The 23,615-nt window shown below is 37.0% G+C and overlaps 1 protein-coding gene across 22 annotated transcripts in view; it reads left to right on the top strand.

The window, feature by feature from the left end:
• CACNA1D (calcium voltage-gated channel subunit alpha1 D) overlaps positions 1-23,615 on the top strand; it is a 272,363-nt gene that overhangs the window by 136,824 nt on the left and 111,924 nt on the right. For all 22 annotated transcript variants that reach the window (XR_009630816.2, XM_060766053.2, XM_060766054.2 and 19 more), the window contains exons 10-20: positions 238-325; positions 1,357-1,383; positions 7,613-7,773; positions 8,505-8,730; positions 8,907-9,114; positions 12,030-12,150; positions 15,364-15,478; positions 17,378-17,447; positions 18,194-18,263; positions 18,363-18,507; positions 19,079-19,208. Coding sequence is in view for 21 of the 22 variants with exons in the window: in XM_060766053.2 (XP_060622036.2) it covers positions 238-325; positions 1,357-1,383; positions 7,613-7,773; positions 8,505-8,730; positions 8,907-9,114; positions 12,030-12,150; positions 15,364-15,478; positions 17,378-17,447; positions 18,194-18,263; positions 18,363-18,507; positions 19,079-19,208 (1,361 nt within the window). In the remaining variant the exon portion in view is untranslated. The remainder of the gene's footprint in view (positions 1-237; positions 326-1,356; positions 1,384-7,612; positions 7,774-8,504; positions 8,731-8,906; positions 9,115-12,029; positions 12,151-15,363; positions 15,479-17,377; positions 17,448-18,193; positions 18,264-18,362; positions 18,508-19,078; positions 19,209-23,615) is intronic.

Below are 23,615 nucleotides of genomic sequence, written 5' to 3'. Positions count from 1 at the left end.
CCAGCATTAGATACTTAGTTTGGCTGTGAGAAAGACTATGGATTAAGCTCCATTTGTTGTTGGTCTTTTCAATCAAAGAAGAGGGAAGGGAAACTGGTCAGCTTTTAAAAAGCTGGTTCCAACCCTTTAAAAACAATTTGCAGCACAGACTTTCTGCCCAGTGCATGCTCCCATCACAGTATAGCTAGCTTCATTCAATCACCCAAAATCTAATTCATTCTTATTTTCCCACAACAGCAAGCATGCAAGCAAGCGAAACGGAATCTGTGAATACTGAAAATGTGGCTGGAGAAGGAGAGAGTCCAGCATGTTGTGGAACTTTGTGGTATGTATAAATATGGCAGGAATGCCATTCTTTTTTCTCCCAACAGCCAACAAACAAGCAAGAAACTCCTGAACTATGTATTAAGATGAATATATTTAGAACTGCTAGCTCTGCCGGTGATGTTAATGACCCCCCCCCCTTCAAAAAAAATAACTGGAATTATGATGTAGATTTTGTTGGACAAAATAGACTTTTCTAAAATATATGGGTTTTTTAAGCATTCCAATGCTTTTTTACGCATTTCAATGCTACTGTGCTACTTGTTTAATTCATGAAATTATCTAGTGAGTGTTTCACTACTAGGGAGCATAATGGCTTAAATGCAATTGTTAGTTCCATCTAGACTAGAACTCTTGAATTAATGGACATTACACGATTGTTGATTTTATAGATTCCTATTAATTGGATGCATTGTTTATGGAGCTAAGAATATTATCACATAAATTGTTACCTTGGGATTTGGATTTAGTGGCTTAGAACTGCTGCCCTTGATGCATAATTAGAACTCTGATTTATTGCAAAGTAATGTAATACTAAGATTGTTAGATTTAGACTGTGGAACCACAAGTAAATCCATATTAAGTTAACTATGTGGTGCTGGGTGAGCATTTTCTACTTCACAGAGTTATTAAGGAGGGGAGAAAATCAGGTTTGAGCACCTTGGAGAAATGGCCAAATACAACTATTCTAAAAAGGTTTTTCATTATTACATTATGACTGTAATCTGATTTTATGTTGGCTTCTATAAAAATTATAGTCCTTGTTATGAAGGGATTACAAGTCAATGTAAAGGACTGTTATTTTTTTATCTATAGAATTACCTATTTGATCCAGCCAAAGCAGTCAAAAGTAGACATGCATTTTTCAGTATACACTTAGATATCAGACTTCTCTACATCAGACAGCCATCTAAGAAATAATAAATCAACCAGCTTTTAATTTCCAATATTGTATAGGATTCAAGGAAGAAGGGGTTGTATAGATTATTGCTTCTAAATATTCTTTAAAAATGTGTTTTCCTTTTCTTTTAGTCAAGTTATCTCAAAAACCAAGTTCAGGTCAGTATTCTCTTCTCTTTAACCTTCTGTTTCCCTTGAATATACCTTATCTCTTTATGCTTTTAATCTGTTAAAATTATGCTGGAATGTGACTGAATTTTTGAAATTGTGTGAGTAAATAATATACAAGGAACATGTGCCAATATGATTTAGTATGTTCTATTGTTGTCATTGAACAACAATTTTCTTCAGATTGCTCTGCTAACTGAACTACAAGTGAGTAGACATCTTGTTTTCAAGATTTTCTTTTTTTTAAAAAAAATCCAGTGTATGCAAGTAACTAAATGCATTTCCCCTTTCCCTTGAGAAGTTACTTTGGAAGTTGTGGTTGTGGTTTTTTCTGCTCCCACCCAATTTGCTCAAATTGAGCATCTGCAAGTCGCTTCTGGTGTGAGAGAATTGGCAGCTTGCAAGGATGTTGCACAGGGGACACCCGGATGATTGATGTTTTACCATCCTGTGAGAAGCTTCTCTCATGTCCCTATATGAGAAGCCAGAGCTTGACAGACGGGAGCTTACCCTGCTCCCCGATTTCGAACCGCCAACCTGTTGGTTGACCAGTCCTGCCAGCTCCAAGGTATTCTGCAAGGTATTAGAGTTGTAGGTGTGGAATTTTATATTAAGAAACAAGAAAAAGAAATGATTGGCATAGCCTGCAACCAGTACCCTTCTCTGATTGCTGCCTTCCAGTGTGGCTTATACAATTGCATGTAACAGGAAACCATCATCAGCCAATCACAATAGTTGGGCAAGATGATGTCACCAAGGACAACTAATAATGGAGGCAGGATATGAGGAACCTTGGATATATTTTATATTATAGGGTTTTTTTAAAAAAAAACAACAAAAATCTCTTTTCATGCTAATCCCTATCTGGAGAGTAATTTTCACAGGGTATGACAATGATAAACCTCTCATGATTCAAACTGTCCATCCAGACAGGCCGAAAAGCCAGAACCTGTCTCAGTTCAAATGATGCCTCTGTTAAAAATGAATTAATTAGATACCCCATTAGATCAGGGGCTTCTTGAAAGGCCAGGATCTAATCGGGTATTGGGCCAGTGGATGCTCACTTCTGTGTAGTCCCAGGACTATCCAGGGGCAATTCTCCACTGCAATACCACACCCTTTGGGCAAGGAGATGGGGGTGCCTCTCCCAACTCCTCAGGTGTGATTTCCCCACACCTGGAGGACATAAGGAGGGAAGTTGCAGTGGTCAGGTGCCTTTTAATTAACTTTTAGATGAAAATTGGAGGTCTTCAAGGTGGCCACATGTAGCCCCCCCCCTCCCCAGAAAAGCCCAGGTTTTTGTTGGGGAGTGGGAACAGGAACCTGTGCTGAAACAAGTTATTTGAACCCACTTCAGCTGTGTTTTGGCACTGTGTGGAAGCTCCCTCAGATGCATACAGGAAGTATAATATATCATGTTTGGGCAGCTAGGATCATAAACCATGTCTTAAAGTAAAATTATTATCCTAAATCATATTTCTTACTAGTCATATACATTCTCGGGATAAGGAAAGTGGGCACATACACCCCTCAGGTATACTTTGTATCCTTCAGGTCTAAACGGTTTTTAGTCTCACAATGCTCCCAAATTACTTTTATTAGTAGGCAATGATGTCATATTTTGAGAGACCCTTACCCATTTGGAACCCAGAGAGAGCTTTTTTTTCACCAAGTAGTAACCCATAAGCTGATTTGTCCCCAGAGGATGCTTGATGCATTTTGGAACAAAATAAATGGGTTTTTAAAAAATATAATAGTGTAGTAATTTGAATATTATATCTAGAACACTAGGAGATAAGGGCTCCTATGCCCACTTGGTCATGTATACCCACTGGGTGACTTTGGGCACATAGCACACACTCAGTCTTACAGGAAGGCAAGGGCAAATCACCTCTGAACAAATTCTGCCAAGAAAACCCAAGAAGAGATTTATCATAAGTCAGAAATGACTTGAAGGGACACTGCAACAGTGGTGGAGGTACAGCCCTTTGAGGCCCCCTTGTCTATAAAAACTGCCTACCCTGATGTAAACCATGGATATAGCTATAGGAAGAAACAAGTATCTCAGATCTTCTTGCAGTTACTCTGGGACTGCAGAGAGGAGGATAGAGTTACATTGAGACCTTACTCATTTAATATTAAGCCATCATGCAGGATTATGTCCAAATGAGATCATATTGCATTACTCTATGTTTTTGGTTCTGTTCATTTTCTCCTTTTTAATTAAAAAATGGATGTAAAATTAGCTTCTGGTGGTTTAGATGGTTTAGACACTTTCCTCTTAATCAGTCAGCCTTATTTAATATCTCTATTATGGGTCAGAACCCAGAAAAACTCACTCGGTTTTTCTGGATTTTGACATAAATGGAGTTTTAAAGCTCAACCATGTTTGATTTTATTGGACTTGTTGTCACTACTCCATACTACTACAGTACGAAGCCATGCATACTACATTTTGACTTCAGATTGTGTGCATCACCATTTGAAACACTAAGCCCTGCTGCAGGCTTGAGCAATCTCTCAGCATTCGTGCTACCCTTCTGCTCCTACATGGCCAGAAGGATGAATTAGCTATGATTTTAAATGAATCAGACTTATCACCCATTGTTTGAAGATAGCTTGTTTAGCAGCTGGCTAGTGTATTTGTAACAATGCTTCTAGGTCCATATTTAGTGACAGGCTAGGATTTGAGGAATGCAAAAGTAAAGATTTGTTTATCCCTCCTTCCAGCCATGTGGTGAAAGGACCAAACACAAGGAGCACTCAAGCATCACTTGGACTCACAGAGGCTTGTGCATGTAATGCTAAATCACGGTTTTGCATTATTTATTAGTCAAATCCATGGCTAAAGTATGATTAATATTGTGCTGGTATAATCTGAAACCAGAGTCTGTAATTAATTTTCAGATTTTTTTTTGCTGAATGTGTTTTGGAGCAATATTTGAATTCATAAACAAATGACAGCTGTAACACCAGTCATGTCCATGTTTTGTCATCATAATTGTCAAGATCTTCAGCACATCATGGATTCCTGCAATGTGTTGTGCTATGTTATTGAAAGAAGAAAAAACAAGCTGAAATTTTTGTGGAATGGATCTTTACACTTGCAACATTTCAGATATGTTTGCATAAGTTTCATCTGTGAAATACGTTAAGCTACATTTCTAGAATACTGCAATGTAAAAATGTATCCAAATCATAGCACAAATATAATATCTTACGAAGTGCATGCAAGCAGGATTTCATGGATTATTAATAAATAAAATTTACAATCACAATAAAAAATCAGTCATATTCCCAATATTTTTGTTTGGCTTCTTAACTTTATCTTTGCTGTCTTTGAAATCGAAAACTGAAAACATAAAGTTCCTCGTATTCTGTTCTCCTGATTCTTACCTTTTGAAAAGCACTGTGTTTCAAAACTACCTATGTGCTTCTTTAAAAAACACAACAGTTTCTCTTTCTTTCATTTATTCAGGCTACTACGCTATAAAGTATAATCTCTTAAATCTGTTTACTTCACTCCCTCAAACTGTCAATACAACTTTTACTGAGCTCTGGATTTTTCTTCATAGGAGTTTTTGAAAGTCAGGAAAAACTCAGTGACAAAAGAATCAGAGACATCTTTGTATAGATGCATTTAAGAGATCTAATGGGGCAAGGATGGGTTTGGTGGGTCAGTCGCTGAAGGAGCTAGTCATGCTGTTAGGACATTTACTCTGAGTTTTCTTTACAGGAGTTCTTTAAGGAGTTGTCTGTTGCAGCCAGTTGTTTTGGAGCCAGTCTGGAGCAGAAATTGTTTTTGTAATTTTTTCTTTTGAGAAGATGTGAGGGCAGAAGAAAGGGCCCCAGAGGTCATAAGCAGTCTGCAGGCCTTGTAATTCCCTCCACTGAACCAGTGGTTTAAAAAACTTACAAAATATATTCCATATTCGCACCCTAAGCAACAATTCTTTTATAGAACATCTGATGCTTCAAATATGAGCAGGAGATTTCAGTCTTCACACTTTTTTATTATTATTTTGCTGCAATCTGAAGTCTTTGGTGATCATTATCATAATACTTTTAGATCAGAGAGTCTGAAATCACTTAAACAATTATTTTTTGCATTTTCCTTTGCACAAGGTCTTGCTATATAATATTGATTGATTGCACAGTTTAAAGCAAATATATTTGTTGGTAGTGTTTTACATATGTGGACAAGAAGAAAAATAAACTTGCTAGTCTGACCAAGTTTGGCAAATTTGACATGGTTGTTGTCATTTTAAAGTAATATCAGCATTGGCTTATGCTTGTGGAGCACTCTTTGCAACATTCTTGAAACAATGCTAAACTGCTTTCTGTTACCAGCCTAGAAGAATGGGGATTGGCATGAACTGCACAAAGAAAACTGCATTATTTTAACCCCTGCTGCCTGATTGCTAGGTTTGAGCAGGCTCTGGAGGCTTAGCTTGTATCCATTTTAGCCTCCAGTACTCCATACAAAACGACTTGTAGTAAATTATAGGTGTGATCAGCATAACGTATGAAAAATTGCTGTGGCTACTTCCATTATTAGGAAAAAACCAAGATATATATTTATATTTTGAGTAATGGAAGCAGGGTTTTTTGTCTAGTCGTAATGCAGAGTGTACACTTAAATGGCTTGAAATAGTCCGACTCCTTGTTTCCTTGGCATGCAAGTCAAATTGGTTCTGCCTACACACAGAAGCACTGAATGAGAGGAATGAAATCATCTAATGGAATTGAACTGTACTGCTGCAAATCAAATGGCTGTTTAAGAGACTTGCACAGAGATTGGTTCAGTAGTCATGTGGCCCTTATTTCCACTACATCTGTAATAGCTGCTGGTTGCTTCAGCCTCTGAATGTACCCTAATTGTCCAGCTGTAATATATTTGATACTATTAACTACCATGGCTCCATGCTTTGGAATCCTGAAATTTGTAGTCTGGAGAAGTCTTTGGAACTGTTTTTAAGAAAGATCTAGAGCTGTAGTTCTGGGGACCTTCAGGGAAAATATTCAACAGAGACACCTCAGAAAAGTAAGAGCAGCACAGATTATTTGTCAAAGGCCTGTCTGTCAATTGAGGAGATATTTGCCTGATGAATGTTTTAGGCCTATTCATTCCACTTTCTCTTTCAGTGTGCATGTGTTTATGTGGAAAAGCACAATTGCCTTTAGCTTGTAGAGGTAAAATGTACAAATAGCTCTGTTTAAGAAGAATAAACTACCTATGGGGCTGGAGAAACAAAAAATATTTATGTAAGAGTAATGTATGTTTTAATTTCCCATTCTGATTTATCCTTTGCCTTCATGCTTTCCTTGCAGATTCCATATGCTTTCACATTTCAAGCAGTATTTGCCTGAATTGCAGTCTGTGATAACAGTGCTAGTAGCAATGTCTGTTCTACAAACTTGTCAATGCACACAATCTTTGGGGTTTTACCCAGTTCTTTCAACTTTAGATTTAGTGATGGCATTTACATATTAGTACAGTAGGGCACCCAATATCTATGGTTTCATTTATCCACATTTGACAAAACATGTAATTTCTAGGTCTCCCAGCACAGCTCTATGGTATTCATGGTCCAAGGGTCTTTGTTTCAGCAGGATCTGCTATTATCCACAGTTTCTCGTATCCATGCAAAGTCTGCGAAATTATTTCCCATGGTTACAAGGGTTGTATTGCATTTCTGTATTGTAAAATCTTTGAAACTGATCCAAATAGTTCAGTTTCAGTCGTTCAAAATTTCAAGTTTGACCAAAGTCATATGTGCCTCAGTCACTATTGGAGTGGACTGGTATGATGTGTCCTATCTAGGCTGCCTCTGAAAAAAAAAATCTGAAAATTCCTTTGTTTGAGTATGCAGCTGCCAGGATGCTTCTCAGATCAGACAAACCAGAGTGCATAACTCCAGAACTTTATTTCCCATGCTGGTTACCAATACATGCTGGAATTCAATTCCAAGTGCAGATTCTGACTTTAAGCAGAAAAATACCTGCATGCTATATGGACCTGCATGAGCCTTTAAATGAGGTACTGATTCTTATCTGCCTTTTCTCCCAGTGTTATTGTGAACAGGCATATGGGTAGCACCTGTTCTGTGGAAACACCACAATGGTAGACTAAGATGTCTTTGCCAAACATAATTTTTCTTCATGCCTGATTTTTCTAAATGTAGTCTATATTTAATGTCTCTACTGTTCTAAATTTTAGTCGACGCTGGCGACGATGGAACAGATTCAATCGAAGAAGATGCAGGGCTGCCGTAAAATCCGTTTCATTTTATTGGTTAGTTATTGTACTCGTCTTCCTGAACACATTAACTATCTCATCAGAGCATTACAATCAGCCTGATTGGTTGACACAAATACAAGGTAAAAATGAAATACCAGAAAAAAATATTAATGCAATAGCTAGTTCAAATTCAGCATGTAACTTTTATTTAGGCATTTTATGTTATGTAAATTGTCTTAAACAGAACCTTGAGAAGAAATGACCTAATTTTTGGTATTGTATCAGTTTAACCAGGGCATATATATTTAGAAATCCACAGTAAAGAAAATTAGCTTAGGTTATTGGGCTGTGCGTTGTTTGTCAGTCCTGCTTTTCCCAATGAGTGCCATCCATTTTCCCCCTCTGGGAATTGTGCAAAGTTTGATTGCACTTGCTAAATGCTTCCTCCATGTTAGCAGATCTGGAAAAGATTCCCATTGCATTGCAGAACATTGGGAGATTTTGTTATTGGTTTTTATCAGTTGTCATGTCTTGATTACTTTTATCAGTTGTTCTCAGTGTGCAAGATTCCCAATTGGTCCCTATATTACAGAAGACAATAAGATAGTCACTTTATATGCTAAACTTGGTGCCTGCATCAGGACAGTATTGGAATTGGAATCATGCCTATAATAAATGTATGGTAAATACACTATTTATTATAGGAATGCAATGAAAATTTAATTTGTTTGAATTATTTTGTAAGTAATATTTTAGTAAGCATACACGGTATCACTGGGAGGAATGTTTTAAGGTTAAACTAGAAACAAATAATTGCTTACTTTCTGCACAAAATGAATTAATTTAATTTTCTGTTTTTTTCCCCCCTCAGATATTGCAAATAAAGTTCTCCTGGCTTTGTTCACCTGTGAAATGTTAATAAAAATGTATAGTCTGGGCCTGCAGTCTTACTTTGTGTCCCTTTTTAATCGCTTTGACTGCTTCGTGGTCTGTGGTGGCATTGTTGAAACCATCTTAGTGGAGTTGGAAATCATGTCTCCCTTGGGCATTTCAGTGTTCCGCTGTGTTCGTCTTCTCCGGATTTTTAAAGTAACCAGGTAAGAGGAATTCAAGAGTGATACTTGTTAGTTTGTTTAGTTTTTGTTTTTTGTGTTTTTCTTTTACTTGCTAAGTTTTATTGACACTTGTATGATCCGCAGCTCTTTTGTAATATTTCATCACGCACTGTTCTTTTACGGTTTTTTTTGGTTAACACACGCATTTTAATTTATAGGCACTGGACATCCCTGAGCAACTTGGTAGCATCCTTGTTAAACTCAATGAAGTCCATTGCTTCACTGTTGCTTCTGCTTTTCCTCTTCATCATAATCTTCTCATTGCTTGGAATGCAGCTGTTTGGAGGCAAATTTAATTTTGATGAAACTCAAACAAAACGGAGCACCTTCGATAATTTCCCACAAGCTCTTTTAACTGTATTCCAGGTAAATTTCTTTCACCCACTATAAGCCATTTTATCTTTGAAAACAAAAGTGTCTAAGTAATCCTGTCTCCTAAAAAAAACCAAATCACTATCACAACTATTTATTAATTATGTTTGTGTTAAATAGCATTCTGCTCATTATAGTCAATATTCTAGTAGTTTCTGCATCATTTTGTATCATCTGTTCATATCATGTATTCAATCTATTTATGCAGCATAGCTTTTATGTTAACGTCATTAATATTAAGTTGTCTTTGTTCATCCAAAGTTTAGCTTATAAAACATGTTAAAATATAAATGTTAAAAAACAACAAAAATAGAAAACTTTCCCTCATGTTTGGCTGGTTTTTTTTACAATTGTTTTGCTTCATATGTTTAAAGTGTGTGACTTGGTAAATTTGTCAGGCTTTGGGCTGTGACCAAAAAGAGATTCATGTAGGTAGACGGGCTTCTTTCCTTCTTTACTCTGGTTGAAATCCATGTCAGTGCATCAATATAAAAGATCCATGAGAGACATGAGTTCCTTTTTGTCCTCTGTAGTTTTCCCCACCCCAGATCCACTGGGAAAGCTGTAAGTGAGCCTTCCAGGATATGTTTTATGAGTGTGCAAGAAATTGTAGCATAGAGGTAGAAGGGAATGCTTAGTTGGATAAGTAGAAATCTAGTCATGCAACACTTGATCTTGTTCCTTGTTTTCTTCCTATCAAATTTCTTCCAAAATACAACCTCAGTACTGTATGAGAAGTTGCTTTTAAAACTGGCATAAATTTCAGATGTGTCTTGATTTAAAAGTTATAAGAAAAGGAGGGAAAGAAAAGTAAGGAGAGAATCATATTGATTCACACAAGCAGTTGCATACATAGAAAGGGTTTACTAGTTTGCACATACTACTGCTATTATTAAAAATTAGTTTGAGAATATGTTATAATAGAACGTGTTTTCTTTAGGTTCACTGCTCTTTATGCCAGAATAATATGCCTGCTGTGTTACTGTTTAGATATCTTAATCTTGGGAAATGACACACCAGTTGGCACAGCAGTTGCTTTTCTGACATATGTTAGATGTTGTAAAAAATGTGGTCCTATCTAGGTTATTTTGGAAGTACATCTCATTGCCATAATGGGATTTATTTCCAAGTTAGTTTGAATAGGACTTCGGCCTTACTAGATAGCTCCATCTGTACTTGTTTACTCATTCAGTCACTTCTGATTCTTCATGACCTCATGGACTGTGGCAACCCCCAGTTCCTTCTTAATCAGAGGTTAATGTACTGAATTCATTTGAGAGTATTCAAAGCAAATGTAGTATACATCAATTTATAATTAGTTGAATAATTAGTTGAATTTACCTTTTTGTTGTTTGTTTGTAAAAAGGTTATAAGGAGATATCCAGTTGAAAAGATTACAGATAATGTCAGATGTTATGATTAGTAATTTTTTTCTATGGATACATAAATTCGGAAGCTGATTTTGATATTCCTAATAATCAGACATTGTAGGGGATGTCTGAAATAAAATTAGTCTTAATATTAGAATAAGTTTGCAGTGACTTTTAGAGAGAAGAAATATTTGTTATCTGTTATCTTCTTTCCACTGAGACTGAAATCCCCATTTGACTCGGCATTCAGTTTTCCTGCTTTATCAAATTCTGTTGTGTGATATGGAGAAGGAATTGAATTTAATCCAAACAGACGAAAACAAGATTTTTAGTTGTTCCAGACTTTTTGGAATTCTAGAACTCAGGACTCCTGATTAATGTGGCCTGCTTTCTAGAAATGTTTCACTTCTATGCAAAGCTTTTAATTTAGGTTTAGAAGGTAACTTGCTAGTCTAGTTGCCATCCCACTTGGTGACCACATTTGGATGAGGACTTGGGCAACTTATTTATTTTGGATTATGATTCTCAGAATCTTCCAGTTCACATATTGAGTAGTTAAGTTTGATGGGTATCTGAGAGTTGTCATCCAAAAAATAACCATAATAAATAGGGTTTGTTGCTATGTGATCTTTAACTTCAATTGTTATTTGATTTCATAGCAATATGATTATTACACCTGACTGAGATAGATTGACTGTGGTTAATCTTGGCTGTGGTGTACTAAAGATGCTATCCTCAGTTTTTTTCTTAATGTACTTAATGTACTTGAGTTCTTCTTATCACATGTGCTCAATAATCTACAGTGTGTAGATACAAAAGAAGTTAGTTTCTGGTCTCTTCTTCAAATCCACATGGGAAAGAAGAGGAAAGAATTCACAAGCATGAAGTTTAGACATGGAATTATAAACCATAGCTTGTTATATTTCAGTGAAAATGTATTGACATTATAGATATTGGTGATGAAATAACTAATCAATTAACTGATTAAATCCTAAATATTCTCATCCAGTATTTTTTAAAATCCCGTTTTTACAATTTTTAAATAATTATTGTATTTGTTTTCACTTGAATCCACTGATTAGTCAGTTTAGAGCTGTTAGAGAATAATGGTTAAGAAGACTACTAAAATCTCATTTTAGCTACATAACTACTTAATTTACACAATCCACTGTTCCCGCAACATCAGGCCAATATGAAGACAGTTGCATTAGTTTAAATTATGTTACTATATACTAAGTATTAATGCTCTTGAAAATTGTATGAAAAAATGACAAAAATAACCCTAAATGTTCATTAAGACCACAAATGAAAAAAGTCTTTTTTGAAAGTGCCTTCAAACATTTGTGCAATTTAAAGGAATTTCAGGTTAATATACTTGATCATTACATTTCTAAAATATGGTTAATTCTAGATATTTAATTAATCAGAGATGTTGCTTGGCATTTGTCATGGGATATTTACTTCTGTACTTTGAACTATATTAAAACATCTGTTGCTGATTTTCTGTGTTCATAAAGTAACCAGACATCTACTTTTTAGATTCTAACAGGTGAAGACTGGAATGCTGTTATGTATGATGGCATTATGGCATATGGTGGTCCTTCATCATCTGGAATGGTAGTCTGTGTATACTTCATTATCCTCTTCATCTGTGGTAACTGTATCCTTTCATTTTTTAAAAAAAATCTTTCAAAGTATAACTGCACATTTTAAATAACATGAGCAAGCATTTAAATCAGATACAGTGTTCCCTTGCTACTTAGTGGTTCGCTTTTAGTGGACTCGCTGTTTTGTGGGTTTTTGAAAATATTAATAAAAAATATAAAATATTTACATCCAGTGGAGGGCAGTGACCTTGGAAGTGTGGCAGCCTGAGGTACAGTGAGGAAGGCCTGCCTCCCTCGTCTGCTGTTGCCTGCGTGGTTCTGGAGGTCCTGCAGAGGCCAGGGAGGCAGGCAGGTGCCCTTGGGATGGACCAGGAGGCGGGTAAGGAAGCGCGGATAAGAAAATAATATATAAAATAATATATAAATATTGAAATTAATATGGCGTCCCTAATTCACAGATTTTCACTTATTGCGGAGGATCCTGGAACTGAACCCCCGCAATAAGGGAGGGAACACTGTATTCCCATATTCACATGCCTTTCCACATCTCAGCATAACATATGAAAAGATCCTAGGGCCATTCCACACAGTCCTATATCCCAGAATATCAAGGCAGAAAATCCCACAATATCTACTTTGTACTGGGTTATCTGAGTCCACACTGCCACATATCCCAGTTCAAAGCAGAAGATGTGGGATTTTCTGCTTTGATATTCTGGGATATAAGGTTGTATGGAAGGGCCCCAAGTCTTCTTGCCAATTATTTCCAATGTACTGATTATGTTGCTGGCTAGTGCATTGAAAAATATAAGAGCAGAAATGGAATGTCTGTTTGAGTAGGAAATACATACTGGACCTGTAATGTGTCACGTTCAGTGTTCCAGGCAACTAACTCATATACTACCAATTTTATTCTCTGTTTCTTGTTTTTCTACCCTGCATGTAACAGACACATAGCAATTTCTTGAACTAAATTTTCTCAAATATCTTTGAGCTGTTTTGGAGTATTTTTTGCTTGCGTTTCCCTCTAAATAGTTTTCCTGCTTCTGTAAGTTTCTCTGTTGTACATGGCTGGCGCTGTTTTGGCTGTAAAGCTTTCATCATTTTGCCTCCAAATTTCCTATTAACATATATAGAATGAGATAAAATTCCATCTGATTAAACATGATTATAACTCTTATTCTACCTCATACCACCCCACCTGGTTGAAGAGCCCCTTTTCCTAATTGTTTGCTTAATGGAGATAGGAATAAAGAATTATGAGTCACCAGTTTATCTTTATCAGATGCACATTTTAGTGCAGTTTTCTGGTACCAGAAGATGGGAGACAATCTAACTGCTTAGACAGTATAAGGGAAAGGAGAGATTCTTGCATGTGCCAGAATGTCAGAAGCTTCAAGCCAAATACTAGCAGAGTGTTAATCCACAAGTGAAGGTCAAGCTGATAGTCCAACAGAGGTACAAGCATTAACAGGATAACACTATAGAGAAGCTGAATACCCATTACAGGGTTGTAAGTCAAATACCAGAGATCCAAAGTACAAGGTTGAATCAGAATCCATAGCCAAAGTCCCATATAAGTCCAAGGTTCAGGAAACACAACACAGCAAGTCCACGGTTGTAGCTTCTAGCACTGACATTGCAGCCAGCAACAAGATGCAATGCTTGAGTTCCTTAAATCCTAAATCCACAGATGTTACTTGTTGCTGGCTCACTTCTCAACTAATCTCAAGGACCCGCTCAACTGAGACCTCTCTCTTCACAGGTCCACAAAAACTGGAACAGTTGAGTCTTTCTCAGCCTGCTCAGAGGAACTTGCTTGCATTTGTTCTGTAGGCTGAGAAGTAGTAACTGTTTCCATGGGTGTTTCTTCAAAGCATGGCTGAGGGAGCTGCTGGGCACTGCTGGGCTTTCCACCAGCATTTCCTTTCCAAGCTGTCCATAACACAGAAGGAACAGTGAATCCACTATCTGTGACATGTGGTTTTATTTGGGGAGCAAATAAAATAGTTTTAGTAATAATAGTAGTAGTAGTAATGATCATGATCATTTTTACTGTTATTATTATCATCTTATATATTGCATCTAACAACATTGTGCTAGCAATAGTAAATGCAACGGTATCACAGATAACGGCAAAGAAATACATACGCACAGATAATGCACCTTAAACCTCATTGAGTTCTCAGAGAACAATGGAAATAAATGCCCATCATCCTAACTTGGTAGAATTGGTATTGTTGAAAAATACGGGGGAAATATTTGACATTAAGGATTTCATCTATTATTAATCACCTTTTATACTTGTGCTTATTTTGTGAGTCTGTATGATTAAGGCCCTTTCCACACAGTTGAATAAAATCCCACATATTCTGCTTTGAACTGGAATATATGGCAGTGTGGACTCAGATAATCCAGTTCAAAGCAGATATTGTGGGTTTTCTTTTGCTTTGATGTTCTGGGTTTTATGTTTGTGTGGAAGGGCCCTAGGAAAGAAAGAAAGAACAGAAGACCTGTGTGTATTTCAGAAATCCTGTAAGACTGAAAGGAAATGACCAGGCGGGGAAAAAAATCCAGCTAGCAGTATTTATTCTGTGAAATTCTAACATGTTGTTAGAGTTGAATATTTATCTTGTGTGTTACAAATTAAGACCAAAGTGAGTGATTTAATTACAAGCTTGTCTGAGAGAAGTTCCTGTCAAATTGTTTCTGTTATTTATTCTTACATCATTCTGTATTGTTGTGGTAGCCATAAAATGGATAGCCAAAATTGCCTTCATCTCCCAATTTTTTATGCAAAAAAAGAGAGGAAAACTGCTTTTTGAAGCCTCTAGAGGCTAGAAAGGACTTTACAAATCTAGAAATTCTAGGTAGTTTTATCTAGGGATGGATGGGGTCAACTGGGGTCCTGGGGAAAAGAAACGGACCTCTGAAACATATCAGAGGAGCCATAGGGAAAACATTGTTTCAAAAGTAGACAGTTATATCTCTATGTTCACTTCATAAAATGATCATGTGGCAAAAAGTCAAAACAGTCATATTGTGGGGAAATTTTCTTATTTAATTTTCATTGATATATTTGCAATTGGTGTGTGTGTTTGTGTGTTACACACAAACATACTAAATGAGATCTGGGATTTTGTTTATATGTCCTTATACATTATATTAACCCTAGTTAATTGAAGAGCATGGAATTCATATACTTCTCTGTTAATGAAAGATAAGTTGTCATAGCTGTGTAGTATCCTTAAAATGTTTTGAATTAGATATCTTGCTGAATGTCTTCTTGGCCATTGCGGTTGATAACCTAGCAGATGCAGAAAGTCTAAACACTGCTCAGAAGGAAGAAGCAGAAGAAAAAGAGAGAAAGAAGACTGCCAGGTACAGAGTAAATAAATATTTCATGCAAACACTTTCATCATCTTTTGGTTTGCTTTTGTGATTCTTTTGGAAAAAAATCTGAGCACAGTAAATTGTGTGGGAGGTTGGTGAGATTGTCAAAAATGCATAGTTCAATAATACCAAACACAATTTTTATGATAGCCAAAAGGGCTGCACAAGTTACTGTTATTTGGTGGAATTTTGGGTGGTCTAAGTAAACATATCACCGAAATATGTATTTTGTAATCTGTCTTATGGGCAACGTTCTGTTTTTTTTTGTATCAGGAGATACAGTTAGATTCCAATAAGATTTATATACAAATTTGGAGCAGCATTTTCAGCCTGGCCAGCAGTTGCCAAATAATGTTCAGTTACTCCACAGTGTTAGTTTGTAAGAGCCAGCGTGGTGTAGTCAGATTAGACTCTGAAGATTAGGGTACAAATCCCTACCCAAAGATGGGTGACCTTGGGCACGTCACACTTTCAGTTGCAGTGGAAGGCAAAGACCCTCCCCCCTCCCCTCCCAACCAACCTTGATAAGAAAACCCAATGTTTGATTAGTCTTAGGGTTGCTGTAAGTCTGAAATGATTGGAAGACACACTAAAACAACAAGATATTTATTTTATGAAAATCCATCATGTATGAATTTTCTAGTGCAATTTCACTCTGATTTTGTTTCATTTTAAAAACTACACAAGACAAGAACGGAAATGTATTTTTCAGTTTTGCTTCAGTTCTATGTAAAGCAAAGCGCTGAGTCCAGCATTAAGAGAAGAATAGGTATGTGGACAAGGGAATTCAGAATCTGCCCATTGATAACATCCCAGGAATTCCATCTCCTAGTCCTTCAGCTATTGAAGGGAAAAGAAATAAACATGGAAACAACTATAGGAAAACAGTACATGTGTGATGCATGAAAAGTTGTATCCAAACACTAGTTTTGTTCTTGAAAATGGTCAAACCTAAATCCATTTTGGGGTAGGTTACAGTTGCTATGCAATTTCCTATCTGTCAGTATCTATGGATGTATATATACTTGTGTATCTATATTTCTATCCTACTGGAAAGACTTTCCAAATAACTTTCCACATCACTTTAGAAAGACAAGACAGTTACTGCCCTCAGGCTTTCCAGTCTAACGAGGCACAGCTTAAAAGGAAAAAGGAACAGGAAAAAGAAAGGAAGAAAACTCAGGCATAAGTGACAGCTGAAGAGAGACATATTTTCTCTGGCATTTATTGGAGAAAATGTGTGAAAAACAGTGTACACATTTATTTTGCAACCATGTGCTTTGTAAACCGAAACTGGCAGGATATTTGGCACCTGGCGTTCACATAGCAATAGGCACATACCTTCATACTTGGTGGTGTTTACATTGGTTTGGCTTTTAGTTTAGACAATCACAAATCTATTACTGATCCAAGACTAAATTGCCTGGTGACACCTGGAGAGAGGCAAAGGATGAAGTGGTGCCCCTGATGCTCCATATATTATCTTTTTCATGCAGAAGCTGGTTGAACTCATAGTTAAAACAGTCCCACATCATAGTATTAGACCAGTTTAGGAAATGAGAGGCAGACACACATGGCACAATCCTCCGAGAGGAGAAAGCCTAGAGTTTTTAGAAGGAACAACTTTTGGCCTGCTTCCTCCTTATTGTCTGCCACCTGAGATGGTTGCCTCTGTCTCATGATCAAGTGAGTCCTGCCGTCATTCTTCAAGGTCACCCAGAATAATGTATGGTTAAAAATGCCTGACATGTTGACATTTCACTCACCCTGCTAGTATTCTATGTTGCTGTGGATTTTTGGTTTTCCTTTTAATAGAAGCAGTAATGTTCCACCTGAGCTGCTATATTTTACATCTTTCTCCATTTCTTGTCTTGCTCTTCTTTATAGAAAGGAAAGCTTGGATATTAAAAAGGGGGACAAAGCAGAAGGTGATCAAAAGAAGACCAAGGATTCTAAGGTAATTTCTGTTCACATTTCTGCAGATCATGGATACAAAAAACATGAGCTGCGTACTGTCCTCTACTATTCTACGTTCACTAATTTCCATCTGTAATGTTGCTTTCTATCCTGCAGTCTTATATGTGGAGTCATTGTAGCCTCTTTGTGTCGTCCCTCAAGAATGCAAACACCTTCCAAATTAGGCAGCTCCTTGAATTTTTGTGTTCAATGCCCCTTCTTTTCCTCCATGTTCTGCATATTTAGCTGCTGAGTCAATTCATTTGCAATTTAATTGGATATTTGTGTGCTAGATTTTAATTGGAGATGCTCATGGTTTATAGTTCATTGTCATCATAGTGCATAAGATGACAATTATGATCATGATAACAGTGATGCTGCTGACGAATGTATTTATATTCTGCTTCTCCCACCACCACCCAACTCAAGGCATCTTGTTAAATATTAAAACAAGTATAGATTAATATACAAATTTCAAAGCATGTAAATGTTAAGACATCAGGATAATGCTGATATCCCAACCTGACCTATCCCAAGCTTTGTAGGCCTTAGATATATTGATTTAACCAAAATTTATGGCTGAATAATTATAAGCATTTTCAATAGTAGGGGAGGAAGATCTATATTACTTAGTTTAGTGTGTGGGATAAAATTTCCATTAAGTTTTCATTCCTTCAGAAGTTTTTCCAATATATTATTATTATAATTATATATTATAATTATTATTATATATTATTATTATTATAGGTTACAATTAATGAATATGGAGAAGGAGAAGATGAAGACAAAGATCCTTATCCACCATGTGATGTTCCAGGTAATAGTTCATTTATATACATTGAGATGGAAATATACTATTTAATTAAATTTCATTATTTAATTTCATTTAATAATGAATAAAAGTTTTGATTTAAAGTAGGGGAAGAAGAAGAGGAAGAGGAAGAAGAGCCTGAAGTTCCAGCTGGCCCTCGGCCCCGAAGAATATCTGAGCTTAATATGAAGGAGAAAATGACACCGATCCCTGAAGGAAGCTCCTTCTTTATTTTCAGTGCTACAAATCCGTAAATACATCTTTTATACATCGTTTCAGAAGTATTGTATTAAATAAGGATACCATTTTGAGACTTCCTTAACTTACGCTGATTTCCGATAGAACAAAATTGAACAGATAACCACGTGTTGTTTCTGTTGATAATACAGGGTTAGTCAAAATGCATAGGCCAATAAGCCATTCAATTGAATGGCTTATTGGCCTATGCATTTTGACTAACCCTGTATATTGTTTCTTCGCTAATCTGTCTCCTAGAAGGGTGATGGAATACTTAGGTTGTAGGTCTACCAAATAGTAAAGTATTAGCATGACTTCAGTAAAGGCTGTATTCAGTTATCTGTAATATTTTTCAGTGGCCACTTTCCATAAGAGAGATATACATACATATTCCACCTACTGTATGATATATGTGGGCTTATATTTTCCTGAAACAGTAGCATTGATTTCTTGAGAAGTCCTTTTTAGATAAGTCCTTTAAAAATGAAGACATTTCAAATTAGGCTGCTTGGTTTATATATGTCATAAGTAATTAACTTGTCAATTGTAATGCCGGTGTTCTCTTTTCTCATTCTGTGATCCAGGATCCGTGTGGCATGTCACAGGCTCATCAACCACCACATATTTACCAACCTCATTCTTGTCTTCATCATGCTTAGCAGTGCTTCCCTTGCAGCTGAGGACCCCATTCGCAGTCATTCTTTTCGAAACAACGTAAGAAAAAAATAGACCTCACAAAAGGATCTGCATGTTGGGTTGTTTTTAAATGTGGCCATCAAAATGGGAAGAAGTAGCTAAAGTTGGCAAAGGATATGTGAAGATATTTAAGTTAAAACTGTATAGAGTATTTGTTTAAGGATATTGAAACAAACTAGGAAAGTTTATTCAGTTATAAAGACAATTTAAAAGTATTTTATGTTTCAAAGTTATTTTCCTCTATGAATCCCAGAGTCTTCCTCTGCACTGCCAGTACAGAAATAAGTGTGCTGGAAAATAAACACATTTGTGGGAAGCTGTTACTGCACTTGTTTATTGCTTGTGGGGCTCCCATGGACCTCTGGGTGGCTGTTGTGGGAACACATTGAATTATATAGTTACAGAACTATGATTCTGCTTTAACTGTTATGGGATCCTGGGATTTAGAGTTTAGAAAGGTATTTAGCATTCTCAGCAGGGGGCTTTAGTCTATGGATCCCAGGATGCTGCAGGATTTAGCCATCTGAGAGGAATCATGCTATTATTGCATAGTGTGAAAGGGCCCCTGGGTTAAAGATGTCTTCTGTCTGGTCCTGCAAAATTCTTTTTATGCTTTGGCTAGGAAAAGGACACAGTTGTACTGGGGCTCAAGCCCACTATTCCACCCAGCACTATTTTTCACTCCTGAATTTATTCTGTTGGTCCCAGTTTTCTTTAGCACAATCCCTGGAATCCCTCCTTCCCTCTGCCCACTTTTCTTCACAGCTAAATTCTTATTTTCCTTGCTTTCTCTCCCTGTGTGTATGTGCATTCAAGATCCCTGTCCACTTATGATAACCCCACATTTTTTTAAAAGAATTTTCTCAAGAAAGGAATATTCAGGGGTGTTTTTTTCCAGATCCTTCCTCTGAAATATAGACTACAGTACCTGGTATTAATTGCCAGTCTCCCATCCAGGTAATAAACAGGACTGACCGTGCTTCCAAGTTCAGGTAGAATCTGGTGCCTCTCATTATTTTTGAGCCTTGCCTTGTCCTAACTCTTCTCTCCATCCTTTTGAAGCACCAGGAATATTTCTTTTCTAGAACAACTGTTGAGGTTGCCAATTATTTGCTATAATGCAAATCATGTGAAGAGTTATTAAAGGTTTGGGACGCTGTAGGTTTTTTTGGGCTATATGGCCATATTTTAGAAGCATTGTCTTCTGATGTTTTGCCTACATCTATGGCAGGCATCCTCAGAGATTGTGAGATCATCTCACAACTTCTGAGAATGCCTGCCATAGATGCAGGTGAAACGTCAGGAGAGAATGCTTCCAGAACATGGCCATATAGCCCATGAAAGCCTTCAACAATATATTAAAGGTTTGACCAGAATACCTTCACCCATCTAAATTTCTTTTCAGAAAAGTATTCAGATGAACGTTTGTTTTTCTTTCCATGTAATGTTCCAGTCCACATGTATTGCTATTCCTTTTTTTTACTGCTTTTGTTGCTTAGAGTGCATCTTTACCTTTGAGAGCTACACGAGGGCAGATGTAGATTTCCTAGGAAACAGTCCTATTTCCTAGAAATGGGAATGAAACAGAGCTTGGCATCCATGTAATTTCAGTCATGTAATAAGGTATTTTTTAATCTGCTTGCCAAAAGATAGTAAGGAGGATGCTAACATAGCCTCTCTGGGGGGACCAACACAGATGAGATATGCTGGGAACTGAAGTTAAGCAGCATCTGTAGGGATGAATGATGCTCACTGCTTTATTTCACATATATGCCTTGTAGCGTTATCCCACATTTCTCTCCTGTTAGTCAGCCTAGAAGGCCAGGAGCAACATAGATGATCCTGTAGGAAATGAGTTCTGACCCTGACACTCCAGCCACTATCCCCAAAATAGAGGCACTTAGTGACTCTAATTTTATTCTTTTAGGTTATCTTGAAAGAGGTGGGTGCTAAGTCCAAGAATGAATTAATTTTCCATTTATAGATAGCAGCAAGAACTCTGGCAGCTCAAGATTAGAAAACTAATCTGGCTCCATCCATTCATGCTTGATTGGTTAAAATCCAGGGAACCTTGAAATGGGTGAAGTTGATATACTGTATCAGGGGAGATTAAAGTCCAGTGATTTAGCAGGAAGGGGATAAATTTAGCAAGTTCTTCCTCTATAAAATACCATGGCCAAAATCTGGTTGATGTTCCCACCAAAAGTAAACTCACTAAATTACCAATTTGTAAGTCAGCACTAATAAATTAGAATTACTTAGTCCATTTAAAAACATATGAATGCAACTATGGCCACTGAAAGAACACTTGGAAGTGACTGTCTCTCTCTTTGTAGGGTATTGAAACTGGGGTGCCCTCTATCATCTCCAGTTTAAAAGGTTCAGATAACAGGTGATATGAAAGACCCTTGTCTAAGTTTCTGGAGAGCCATTGCTTGTCAGAGTAGACAATTGCAGATTAGGTGGACAAATTGTTTAAGCTCCTGTGTGGCAATATCCTGCATTCCTCACATAAATTATATGTAAACAATCTGTTTGCCTGGGGTCTTTCCCATCTCTTCTGACTGAGAATCTTTGCTCTAAGCAAAGCTATGGCTTCTGGTTTGTTTATTGCACTAAGGAATGGGTTCCCTGCAGCTTCTTGCAAGAGGACTTTCTAGGGAGAACAAAAGCATTTCTCTCTGGGCAGATAGATATGGAAGCATTTCTAACAGAGTAAACAGTTATTACAGTCTTAATGGAAATGTGCATCCTCAGTGTGTGAGCAGGAAATCATGTTATGTCCGTGGTGACTAATAGCTTCCATGTCATTGGGATAGTGAATCCACTCTGGAGGTTGCCTTTTAGCAGCTGAGACAATTTATTGCAGAATTTAAGGCATGATCCAGAGTTTTCAACGTATTTTGGAGATGGGGTTCAGACAAAAACACAGAATGATTCCCTATTTCACCGCCAGAGAAACCACTAACATCCAGAGGTCTGTATAAAGCTTTGAGTGAAAAGCACTGCATATCATTTATTTAATTTAAATAAACAAGACCTGGAGAATAGTATATGTACAGATACATATTTTAGGTTGTTCCCATGAAGGCAACTAGAACATAAGAAATTGGGGTGGTGTATAAGGAAAATGCAAACTAAGGAAGTAGTCTGCAGTAACATAAAAGGTAAAGATAAATGTTTCCCCTTGACATTAAGTCTAGTCATGTCTGACTCTAGGGGGTGGTGCTCATCTCCATTTCTAAGCCAAAGAGCCGGTGTTGTCTCCAAGGTCATGTGGCCAGCATGACTGCATGGAGCACCGTTACCTTCCCACCAAGGTGATACCTATTGATCTACTCACATTTGCATGTTTTCAAATTGCTAGGTTGACAGAAGTTGGGCCTAACAGCAGGAGCTCACCCCGCTGCCTGGATTCGAATTGCCGACCTTTCAGTGTCAGTCAGCAATTGGCAAGTTCAGCAGCTTAGCAGTTCAACCTGTTGCACCACCATATGTGCCCAATAAATGCCTTAACTCAAATGAGATCATAAAGTTTTCTTCCGTTTAAATTGGACATATAAGACATTGTAGTCATGAGTAAACTCTACTATAGGTATAATTTCAAAACTCTCAGTTTTCTTCTGTATTTCTGCTGGGCACAATTAGATTTTTTTCTACTGTCATTATTATATCTGAATTCTACGAAAAGGGTACTTTCTGACTCACTCCTTGTATCATGGAATTATTCATGCACTACGTGTTTCACTTAAGTGAATACATTTTTAAGTGCCATATTGTTGATATATGTGGGAAAGCAGTTTTTACATTTTCTATTTGTGATACAAGTATTTGTTTAAGAAAGATGTTTTCCCCACGGATTCTTCTGTTTTTAAGGAATTCACCCTCACTTTACATTTGCAGTTTCTTCACTTTAAATTGGGGCCCTGAAACTTTTAAAGCAGCGGGCTGGTTCACAGTTCCTCAGACTGTTGGGTGGGCAGGCTATAGTTTGAAAAAAAGCATGAACTAATTAGTTAGTCAATTTAAAAACTAACATTAGTTAGTCAATGGAACAACAAGCACTGAAAGAACACTGGGAAGTGACTGTGTCTCCCTCCTTGAGTGCGCACTGCATATATCTTATTTGTAGTGCAAAAAAATCATGGAAGAACAATACAATATTTAAAATGAATAACAATTTAACCAACATAAGCTTACCAGTATTTCAATGGGAAGTGTGGGCCTACTTTTGGCTAATGAGAGCGTGAAGTTAATTAGAATTGTTCTTATTGTCAAGTTTTTTCAGACTTAAAGTCTAAAGTTTAGGGTGGGGAGTCAAGTAAATTGCTGTGGAGGGCCACATTTGCGCCATGGGCCTTAGTTTGGGGGCCCCTGCTTTAAACTGACAAACTAACAAGGGACATGCATTTATTTCTCTGTGTC

This window comes from Anolis sagrei, chromosome 2 (genome assembly GCF_037176765.1).
Source record: "Anolis sagrei isolate rAnoSag1 chromosome 2, rAnoSag1.mat, whole genome shotgun sequence".
In the NCBI taxonomy this organism is placed as follows: Eukaryota; Metazoa; Chordata; class Lepidosauria; order Squamata; family Dactyloidae; genus Anolis; species Anolis sagrei.
Note: the sequence above shows the minus strand (reverse complement) of the source record. Positions and strands in the feature narration are given on the sequence as shown.